Source organism: Mus caroli, unplaced genomic scaffold (assembly GCF_978045245.1).
Source record: "Mus caroli unplaced genomic scaffold, Mus_caroli_1 scaffold_13, whole genome shotgun sequence".
NCBI lineage: Eukaryota > Metazoa > Chordata > Mammalia > Rodentia > Muridae > Mus > Mus caroli.
In genome coordinates this window covers 47,987,835-47,999,845 of record NW_028227268.1, presented here as the reverse complement: position 1 = coordinate 47,999,845, position 12,011 = coordinate 47,987,835, and the positions used below count along the sequence as shown (strand labels likewise).

The 12,011-nt window shown below is 37.7% G+C and overlaps 1 protein-coding gene across 2 annotated transcripts in view; it reads right to left on the bottom strand.

Moving 5' to 3' along the window:
• Pafah1b1 (platelet activating factor acetylhydrolase 1b regulatory subunit 1) overlaps positions 1–12,011 on the bottom strand; it is a 50,065-nt gene continuing 38,054 nt past the window's right edge. For both annotated transcript variants that reach the window (XM_021175674.3, XM_021175675.3), the window contains exons 6-11: positions 9,293–9,461; positions 7,770–7,872; positions 6,855–7,083; positions 5,639–5,740; positions 2,825–2,981; positions 1–1,130 (exon numbers count right to left, since the gene is read on the bottom strand). In XM_021175674.3, the coding sequence (XP_021031333.1) occupies positions 1,057–1,130; positions 2,825–2,981; positions 5,639–5,740; positions 6,855–7,083; positions 7,770–7,872; positions 9,293–9,461 (834 nt within the window). In that variant the 3' untranslated portion in view covers positions 1–1,056. The remainder of the gene's footprint in view (positions 1,131–2,824; positions 2,982–5,638; positions 5,741–6,854; positions 7,084–7,769; positions 7,873–9,292; positions 9,462–12,011) is intronic.

The window sequence follows — 12,011 nt, the reverse complement described above, 5'->3', positions numbered from 1 at the left end:
AAAAAAAAAAACCCCAGTATATTTCTATGCACGCTTCATTACACCCTGTCACTTTTTTTATAGCTTGTAAGTGAAACAGTTCGAATTGTTATCAGGGTCATGTTGGAAACTGTTCCTCCCACTCCTTTAAAATGCGCACCCAGCTTTGTCAGCATTCATAATTCTGACATGCACATTGCACATCCCTACAAACATCATAAACACATAGTGATCTGTACCATGACACTCAATGGGAAGATCAAATTCTCCTGGGGAGTCACATCACTACACAGTCCAACAGTCTGGAGAATACAACTCGCATGTCTAGTGTGAAGAGAAGCCTAAAGTAGGACAGTGCTTCCTGACCTGTTTACAAAGCAGTAAGACCCAAATGAAAAAGGATTCACTATTAGCTGCTGAGATTTTTCTTGAGATTTACGATCATTTTCTTACATAAATAAACCAATAGCCTTTGCTTGATAGGCTGCCAAAACAAACATATCCTATTGATTTGGCAAAGGGGTCATGACAAAAACTTCAATGTGTAATCCCCATTACACAGATGGAGCAAAAGATTCTGAATTGTAGTCTTATTATCTAACACCCTTAAAGATTTATTAAGCACACTTAAGTGATGTTACATAGATACACATTTCAGAAAAAGCCCTAATAACCACCACTTTCCCCAAAATGAGGCCATCAAGTCAGGCACCAACAGATAGCAGGAAGAAAAACAATAATTAATAATCCAACATAAAATGACACTGTCAACTATTCAGTTTAGTGCCCTAGTTCAGTTTATTTAACTTCTGCCCTTGTAGGCCTGGTGTGACCAATGCCAGCCCAGGTTTTTAAACCCTATGGTACTTCTAGACAACATATGTAAATTTACAGTATACAATTTGGATTCACCATGCATGAATACTTTGTGTGTAACATTTAATAAGCTCAATCTACATCCAGAATAATTTACATGAAAGGACAATATTTATTTAAACAGAGCTCAAATGGGGTAACCATGGTATCATCAGAGTGCATCCAGAGGAAAAAAGGGAGGAAGAACCAAATGTGACTCAATCAACGGCACTCCCACACCTTTACTGTTTGATCTACACTGCCAGTAACCACATAGGGTGCCGTCTTATGGAAATCTGAAAGAGAAAAGAAAAGGCTTGTTTTCAAACCATACTAAGCCAGACAGAACGTTTTGCTCGATTTTTGAGCAGTATATTTTACATAACCCCAGCAGGCCTTGTACTTGATTTCCTCCAGGTCGCTTCCCAAGCTCTGGGAGTCTATGAACCTCTGCCTCCACACTTGGATACAATGTCCACAATTTTCTCTATATACATACCCATCCATACCTCTAAAATTACTGAGCTTACCAACTGGATTAGGAAAGGTGAAACTCAATTATTAAATTCCACTTGATGTCACTAGTATCATCCCAAACAATGCTCAAATCTACTAACAAGTGCATATTCACCCAGCATACTGATTTACTGAATGTTGTGCTCCAGGCTTAGCACTAATGCTTTACATGGGAACCAATGCAGCACTCCTGCCCAATTTACCAAGGGCTTTACTGTCACCACGAGGTTCGTCGATCATACCCTAGTGCATTACAACTTACTGAATTCACTGTTAGGAACTCCAGATGACACTGAGGACATGACGTTTATACAATTCCCTAAGTACCTGGTGATGGTGGTATATAGTGGATGGTGGATTTTTTTTTCCTTTCTTTCTTAAACAATAGAGTCCTGCCACCTATCTCTTACTATGTACATCAAGCTGGATGAAAATTTGGGACATAATCATCCTGCTCTGCCACCCAAACTGGGGAATGTGTCACCATGCCTCCAAATATTTTGTCTGCCTGTCTCTGTGCGTGTGTGTAAGTATACATACAGGATCAAGTACAGAAAGGTCAGAGGACAACTCCCAGGAGCCATGTGGGATGTGGAGATTAAGCATGGGTTTTCAGGCCTGTCCAAAAGCACTTCTACCAGCGGAACCATCTTGCTAGCCCTATTTCTTTTTTTTTTGTGCCTCGAAACAGGATCTTCTATGTAGCCCAGATTATTATTTAAGATCCCATTTGTTCTTCTTCTGCAGTATCAGGGAGTGACACTAACATCTCAGTCAAGCCTCGCTAGCTGGTACACCACTGAACAACATCCATAGCACTTAAGCCTTTAATACAGTTCCTCATGGTGTGGTGACTGCCAACTATAAAATTACTTCATTGCTACTTCACGGCTGCAATTTTGCTAGTTATGAATCATAATGTAGAAATCTGATATGCAACCTCAAAGGGGCCTCAATCTACAGGTTGAAAACTTTTAAGATTTCTTTTAGAGAGATGGTTCAGCAGTTAAGAGCACTGACTGCTCTTCTAAAGGTCCTCCTGAGTTCAAATCCCAGCAACCACATGGTAGCTCACAACCATCAGTAATGAGATCTGACGCCCTCTTCTGGAGTGTCTGAAGACAGCTACAATGTACTCACATATATTAAATAAATAAATCTTTAAAAAAAGAAAATTACAAGTTAATAGGAAAAAAAAAATTACCAGCCAGTCAGAAGGAGTGATCATTAAGTATCCTTTCCAAGTCGTTTCCAAACCCAATGCACAACAGAGAAAACAATATTTTAACTATAAGCTTAATTCTAAAGAGAGAAGCTTAAAGCCACTGTCAGGAACCCATAAGGTTGAAATAGGCCTTTTACCCTTATAGAACTCGGTCACTTCTTACCTGGAAAAGTCGACAAGGTTACATAAAACTGCTACATCTGGCACTCCAAAATTCAAATGTTCAGAAACCTCACAATGTGTACATACCCAAGGAGGTAACAAAGTGTTCATGCGCATTGAGGGTCTTCATGCATCGCTTGTTCTTGTAATCCCATACACGGAGGGTCTTGTCATCAGCACAACTCAAAATAAACTTCCCCCCAGAATGGAACAGAACTCCACGTACCCAATTATCATGACCAACCTTAAAGACAAAAAAGTATTTGACTTATTTAAGTAACATTTAGGATATAACACATTTTAACACTAAAACCATATATATCAGTCCTTTTTTCTTTTTTCTTGACAAGGCCTTATAACCTTGAACTTCAGGCAGGCACTACCACACTCAGTTCATGTGCTACTGGGAACTAAACCCAGGGTCTTTATGCCTGTAAATACCTATTCTATCAAGTGAGGCACATCTCAGAAACCTGCCCCATGCAAACAGGGCCCCATGTAGCTCAGAGCTGCCTAAACTCACTGACCTTGAGATGATGACCCTCTCTGCTTCCACCTCGGATGCTGGAATCATAGATATGTACTACCATGTCTGATCTTGTGCCATGCTGGGGTTTTAACCCATAGCTCTATGTATGCTATGCCAGGCAGGCACTCAACTAACTGAGCTATACTCTTAAGATACACTAGTATTCTTCCAAATTTTCACTATTTTTTTTTAAAAGTATTATGTGTATGGGTGTTGTGCCTATATGTATGCCCATGCAACACGTTGAATGCAGTGCCCTCAGCAGCCCAAGAGGAGATTGGATCCCCTGGAACTGGAGTTGTAAGCTGTCACATGGGTGCTAGAAATCAATGCCAGACATTTTGGAAGAACTTTTAACTACTGCTAGTGCTTTTACCCACTGAGCCATCTCTCCAGACCCTTGATATTATCTTTTAAAAATGTTAGTAATTAATAATAAAAATTGTGGAGCCAAAGAGATGACTGAGCAGTTAAGAGAATTTTAGGGGATCCATAAATTAGTGGTATACACACCCTTAATCCCAGAACTCAAGAAGCAGAGGCAGGTGGCCTAATCTAGAAAGAGAATTCCAGTACACAGAGAGACCTTGTCCAAAAACAAAACAAAACAAAACAACAAAAATGAGGAGTAGAGGCACTGACTGAGCAGCTAAGGTAATGGCTTTTAGAGGAGTGGAGCTGGGTTCCCAGCATTCAATACGGCCACTCACAGCTGCCTGTAACTCCTGCTTCAGAAGCCAATGTTTCTGGCCTACTCAGGGGCTGGCACATCTACATAAACATAAATACAAAAGTACATTTAAAAAACCACAATAAAAAATGAATTGAACATGGTTGTACACATTCAGTACTTGGGAGGCAGAGGCAGGCTGAATCAATCTGAGTTTGTGGCCAAGCTGGTCTACCTAGTTAAGTTACTTACAGGCCAGACAGGAATATGTCGTAAAACCCTGTCTCAAAAACAAAACACAAACCAAACAAACAAAAAACAGGGCAGCAACAACAACAAATCCCCATATATTTTTTGTGGCCACACCAAAAGGAAGCAGGAAAAAGCATCTCACTAGCCCAACAGTAGGAAGCAGAAACCTAGGAAAATGGCGACCTTGCAATTACAGACAAAAGAGCATGAAGATTTTAAATAAAGATCCATTTTTTCAACATGGTACAAATGAACCTAGAATACAACAGTTTTTCTGAGAAATGGGGTCTTGACTATGAAGTCCCGGCTGACCTGGATTCTATATAGACCATACTGTTCTCAAACTAACAGAGTTCCTCCTGCCTCTGCCTCTTGAGTATTGGGAATTTCTATTTCGTGTTTGTTCTTGTTTTTCAAGCCAGGGTCATGCTGTGTAGCCCCGGCCTTTCCTCAAATTCAAGAGATCTGCCTGCCTCTATGAAGATTAAAGGTATGTGCTGCTGCCACCACCACCACTTCTGACTGGGCGATCCTTTTATCTTTTAAATTAGGTTTACAGTAATCGGTTTTCTTTCAACATTGTCATATTTACTTATGTAGTTTTGGTTGATCTTTCTTGTTCCTTCTCCCAAATTTCTCCTCCCATCTCCCCACTGTACCCTTCCTGCATCCAATATTCCCTTCTCAATTAATCCTGTAGAATCCTTTAACATGTTGCTAACATTCTATATGCAGGTCTAATCAGCACTTATGTAGTTTCTAAAACCACGAATGTTATATTCTAAGACCTGCTACTAGCTTAACAATATCCAGTTAGAGCTTCTTAGGCAAACCAGAATGTCTAATATCCACCTCCCTCTTACATTGAATCTCCAAAACTGCTAAAATTGCTTAATTCATAAGAGTTAATTTCACAAGAGGAAAATAAACTAAGTAAGAAATGCCAACAAAGAGATAATAGCTGAAAAGAGAAAAAAACATCTTTAAGAAGTTGTACTGGCAAGATGGCTCGGTGGTTGAGTTTTGTTTGCTTTTCCAGAGAACCAGGGTTCAATTCCCCACACCCAAATGGAAACTCACACCAGTCTGTAACTCTTATCTAGTTCTAGAGGATCTGACACCCTCACATACAGTCAAAACACCAATGCACATAAAATAAATATCTTTTAAAAAGTAAACAAGTCTGTAAGAGCTTTCTCCTCCCGCGTTAACATAGTTAACATAGTGAACTAAGACCCTACCCCCAGCACTGACTGGTTTTTATAGGTTTATTTTCTATAACACTGCATTCTATAAACTAGTACTTTATAAAACTTTAAAAAGTTTATAATTGTATATTATTTTAAGGTCCCAGAACTGATATTTAGTAAGAAAGCACAAGACTATCTGATCCAAAAAGGTAAGTGCACAACGAAGATACCAAAGAAGTAATATGATTATGCAGACTTACAAGAGTCATAAGGCACATGCCAGTACTGACGTCCCACAGCTTAATAGTTTTGTCTCTGGAACCAGATAGCAAGAAAGGTCCAGGCTTGCCACTTTTTTTAGTCTATAAAGAAAACATAAAAATTACTTTTCCCATACAAAAAATAAGGACTTAAAATAACTTCTCTAAAATAATGACATTTACTTGAAATCTTGCAAAAAAAGCTGTTTTCATTTATTGAAATATATAGCTGGACCTAGCCTACAAAGAAAGATAAGCTCTGCCTAGGTTATACCAACAATGGCTTTAGCAATGAGGTTAGGTATATATAGCTAAGTGATGTATTTCTCTCCTAGCATGAAAAAAGGCCCTGATCAATATCAGTATCAAACCCAGGATTAAAAAAGATTTTTAAACCAAACAGTATTTTTTATATAAATTTAGCATCAAACTTATTACATATTGTATATAACAACCATCAGAGGGTACTACAAAGAATTTTATTTAGAATTTTTAATAGTTGAACTTTAAATAGAGCTTGTAATTTGTAATCTTTTGTTTGTAATAAACAAACAAAAGATTAATTTAGAGCCAGATCTTTAGCAGTTCAAGGCCAGCCAGGTCTACAGGTCTAGAAAGTTTGAGGATAACCAGAGCTACAAAATGAGGCCCTGTCTCAAAAATAATAAGTAAATAAATAAATAAATAAAAAATAAATTAAAAAACCCCAAAACTTAAAAAATTATTTAGAGCTTTATTAATATGTAGGGGTTTTTTTTGGAAGGGGGGGGGTTGGTTGATTATAAATCATCTCAGGGCCATCAGACCTGGATTTAAATGATCCAGTCTGCCTTTAGTAGATGATCTCCAACTTATAACAAATCAAGGATATTTTGTTTATCTTTGTATGTGTACTCTATTCTTGCCATGGCATGCAGACAGACATCAAAGGACTACTTGAGGGAATTGGTTCCCACTTCCTCCGATGTAGGTTCAGGAATCAAACTCAAGTCACCAAGCTTGGCGGCAAGTGTCTTTACCTATTGAGCCATTTACTGGCCCAATAATAAATAACTGACAACTACAAAGAGCAAAAAGCCTCAAAACTCAGAATTCTAGGTTACAGTTTTAGTTGTAACCAGAGACCTTAGACTGAAAATCGCACAAGTTACCTAAGGCTCTGCCCTTTGACACAGTAACAAAATCATAAAAAGACATGGAATCAATTGTACAGTACCTCAGATCCTGTTGCTTCAGAGATGGAAGAATATGAACTTTCTGGAGCCCAGGAAATGCATTCCACCACATGTTCATGTTCTCGGAGCTCAGCCTTGCATTCCTTTGTTGCTACAACCCACACACGCACAGTCTGGTCATTGGAACAGCTGGCTATCAGAGTGCCATCCTGATTTGGCCGCACCATACGTACCCATTCTCTGTGTCCTGTGAATGTCTTCACACAGTAGCTGTCAATTTAAGAAGTGAACTTTGTGAATAAATGGTAATCACTGGAACACTTTCCAAAAGTGATACAAATTGAGATGAAGAGATATCATTAGTTAAAGAAATTACACTACATCAAAAAAAGAAAAGTAAAAATAATAAAAAATAGACACTAACCTGAAGTAAAACAACACTAGGTAAAATAAGCTGACAGGAAACACCACTAAACACAATAAAACTTAAAAACCTCAAGTCTAATAAATGTATACCAGCAGCATATACATTATTTAAATTCTAATTTAAACCCAGATAAGAAAAGAAAAACAAAACAAAATAACAACAACAAAAATAAACCACACAGCGAAGAAAGAAAGTAGATATCTCACAGAACTGGCTTTCAAAAATTCTTCCTACAGTGCATTCATGTTCACAGTGCATACAGTGCAGTGTGTATATGGACGAATGAATGTATGTATGTATGTACATATGTAAAATGTATTTTGGTGCTAGGGTTGGAAGCTAGGGCCTTGTGCATTATTAAAACAAGTGTTCTACCACTATGCTAAATTTCCAAGTCCTCAAATATATGTGTGTTTGTCAGTCATAGTGATCATTCTAGATTAAAGATAAAATTACTATTTAAAAAACAATTTTTGTTTTGTTTTTATAATCTTTTTTTGGCTGATGCTTTCCAACTAAATCTACTTACCCAGTTTGCACTTCCCACATTTTTATAGTTTTATCCCTTGAGGCAGACACTATATGATCTCCATTAGGCATGATGGCTACTGAAGAGACATTGTGATCATGACCTAAAACACAAAATACAGCAAAGTATTCAACAGTTTACTGTGGGTTTTTACTATGGTATTTAAAAACTACAGAAAGCACTCTTACACTGAGCTTTATCTAAATGACAAGATCATTAAAAGTAGTAAGGGAAAAAGAAATAAGAGGCAGAATTTGATCCTCTATTTAAAAGTCTATCTTTGATGATGTTCATAGGAGAAAATGCTTTATTAGTTCATAAATACCATTCACATTCCAAATTAGCTATGTTTTCTGGGAAAAAAAACTCCTAACATATTTTTCAAGAAATAGACAATGACTGCAAGCAACTTTTCTGTCTTTTAAGAGAGGATTTCAGAGCCCAAGCTGGCCTAAAACACTTGACAGACCTGCCTAAGACCTTAATTGGGTGAACAAACACAAACTTCAACCATATACTCAACGTAATAATAAACTGTGTGCTAAATACCAGATAATCTTAATGTTTTGCTTCCTTTCCTTTCCCTTTCCCCTTCCGTTTTTGTTTTTTTTGTTTGTTTGTTTTGTTTTTCTTTTTTTTTTTTTGGCTGTCTTGAAACTCACTCTGTAGACCAGGCTGGTCTCGAACCACCTGGCTCTGCTTCCTAAGTGCTGGGATTAAAGGCATACACCAAAACTGCCAGGACTGTTTTGATTTCTTGAGACCGGTGTACTATGCAGCCCAGTTGAGCTGGAATTTGCCTTAAACCTGTGATCCTCCCACAAAGGACTCCTGCCTGCTAAGATTATGTACATGCTCCAATTCACCTGGCTTGTTTTAAAATCGCTAACACAGCATTTGTTCTTACACACATCTAAACAACCATATTCCATTATCTTTAAAGAAAACAGAGCCAGGTGTGATACCTTTGACCTCAGCACTTGAGGGAAGTAAAAGCAAGCAGATCTCTGAGTTCGGGCCAGGCAGGGCTACATTGTGAAAACCTGTCCCAAAAATCTAAAAGCCAAAGTCACTATCTCTTATCGACCAGATGGTATGAGTTATTTTATCTTTATAATTCTATGCCATAGGCATCATCCTCTTTATTTTCCAGATTAAATAACCTATGGACACTTAGATACTACAGCACCGAACTCTGGCTTCTAGCTTCCATATTGCCTGCTCTTTTCATAAAAAATAAAATAAAAAAGAAACAATCTCCTTAGTAAATTGACTGTCCATTTCTCTTGGACTAATTCACGTGACCTGTCAGTTTTCTTATCCAAATATACTTGATAATATAAATTAGTATGTCATACAAACCTTAAGTGCTCCTAACAATAACCTCTACCACTAAAGCTTGTTCATCAAGCTTGCACATCAAAGCAGACAACTAGGAATTAAGTGTAGGACACCCAAACATGACTAGCAAACTTTTTATCTTAATGCCCTGTCTGAGATTAAAGTACTGTCCTCTACCTTACCATGCATGGTTCTGATGCATTCAAAACCCTGAAAATCCCATAATTTAATCGTCATATCTGCTGAACAGGAAGCCAGAAGCTTGCCACTGTGGTCAAAGGAAATGTCCTGTACAGAGTCTGTATGGCCCTTGAGAGTTCGCTCAAAATCTCCAGTCTCATAATCCCACACCTGTCAAGTGAATAAAAAAATGGTTAACACCAATCCATTGCTTCCTCATTTCACAATTGACTAATTTCCAAAATAACAAATAATCTGTGTTAGAAATATCAAATCTTCAAGTACAAAGTGGCTTCTCTCTACAGAGAAAAATTAATGCTCCAACTATTCAAGAAGACCTTCAGTATTGCATTTGTTACGTATCTACCACTTAATTATGCTAATGAGAAGGTACAGAAAGTCAGCACACTCTAGTAGATAGTATTAGGCATACATGCACAAAGATGTGTTAGGAGCATTGTTTAGAACAGTGGACTGACTTAACGTCTTAACTTTACTAGAGTATTAAGTGTTCAGATACTGAGAGGACTAAGGAGAAATCATAAACTATAAACTATGCCTGAATCAAGTGCTCATGATTAACCAAAACACCTTTTTCAGGACAGGATTCCTCTGTGTAGCCTTGGCTGTCCTGGAATGAACTTTGAAGACCAGGCTGGCCTATAACTGAGAAATTCACCTGTCTCTACCTATGGAGTGCTGGGATTAAAGGCCTGTGCTACCAACCCAGCTTTAAGAAGTCTCATTCTTAAAAGACATTTTTTATAAAACAGAAATTATGAATTAGCAAGAATGATCACTCAAGAATACTCTTTGCTCTGGTGGCCAAATCATAGTCTGATATAAGTAATTTTTAAAAATACCGATTTTTGCACTTGTTTCACATGCAACAAGTATTAGGTTCAGTTCAATCTCCAACAACTCAGGAAAACATTAAAAATCCAAACAAAAACAATGGCCACAAACAGAAATAGAAAGGAAAAAAAAATTGAATACTGATTCTGTGCTCTAAACTCAGTTTAGTCCACTCTACCTACAGTGAGCAATTTTAAATGTCATAGGGAATACACACACACACACAAACACACACAAATTTGGAGAAATAGATAATATTAAAAAATTAAAATTCCTAGGCAATTCATTAAAGAGCCACCATAAAGGATCTGAGAACCAAACACTGATCCTCTGTAAGAACAGCAAGTGCTTTTAATGCTAAGCCATCTTCTCCAGCCCACATTTTAAAAACTTAATCTAAATAGTCAACATAAAACTGATAAACTAGGCCTAGTGGTTCATGCCCTTAATCCCAGGACTCAGGAGTCAGAGGCAGGCAGGTAGACTGCTTTGAGATCTAAGTCAGCTTGGTCTACAAAGGAAGTCGAAGACAGCCACGGCTTGTTACAGAGAAACATGTCTCAAAAAAATAAACAGACCCCAGAAGACAAAAAAATACACACACACACACACACACATATATAAATAAATGAAACCAAAATAAAAAAATTGAAAGAGGACTGATAAGCAAATATAAAAACTATAAGGAAATTCTAGTATGCATGCAATAAGATACAGATTTATATTTTTTTTTGTTTTGTTTTTTGTTTTTTTGTGTGTTTTTTTTTGTTGTTGTTTGTTTTTTGGTTTTTGGAGACAGAGTTTCTCTCTGTAGCCTTGGCTGTCCTGGAACTAACTTTGTAGACCAGGCTGGCCTCGAACTCAGAAATCCACCTGCCGCCTGCCCCTGCCTCCCAAGTGCTGGGATTAAAGGCGTGCACCACCACGCCCAGCCCAGATTTATATCTTATGCCACAACAATGTAAAGTATTTTTCCTAATTTTATTTTTGTTGTCTCATTATCTAGATCATGTTGACCTTAAACTGAGGTGTTTGCCTCTGCCTCATAAGAGATAGAACTAAAGGTATGCAGTATGTGCCCAGCCAGAATTTTTTTTTTTTTTTAAAGCAGTCTTGCTAGTAGCTTATTCATGAACCATCTGTTTCACTCTGGAGTGCTGGGCACATTGTAAGCTCTAAACAAATAAAACCTTTAACTTCAATCATACATTCGAGCATATCTACATGAAAGTGATCACTGTGTATTTAATTCTGTGCTTGCTTAGCTAGATTTATCCCGAAGTATATCAGGGGGTTATTTTTATTTTATGAGACAGGGTTTCAGGTAGCCTAGGCTAACCTCAAATTTGCTATATAGCTGCTAATGAACTTGAATTCTTATTTATTTATTTAATGTATGAGTACAACATTGCTCTCTTCAGACACACCAGAAAAGGGCATCAGATCCCATGACAGATATAGTTGTGAGCTACCATGTGCTTGCTGGGAACTGAACTCAGGACTTGAACTCTAACCCGCCACTTCACTTTTTATTTAAAGGCAGTGTCCCACTAAATTTTAAAGCCCTTCATGTAGTCTATTATTGTTTAAAATGTAGTAAGCATGCATATTTTCATCATAACTGGAAATAACTTGTCTAAAAGGTAAAATGGGCTGATGAGATGGCTTATCAGTTAAAGGAAGTTGTTCAACAAGTTTGGCAACCTGAATTCAATCCTCAGAACCCAAATAAAAAGTGGACAGAGGGGGCTGGAGAGATGGCTCAGTGGTTAAGAGCACCGACTGCTATTCCAGAGGACCTGAGTTCAATTCCCAGCAACCACATGGTGGCTCACAACCATCTGAAATGGGATCGAATGCCCTCTT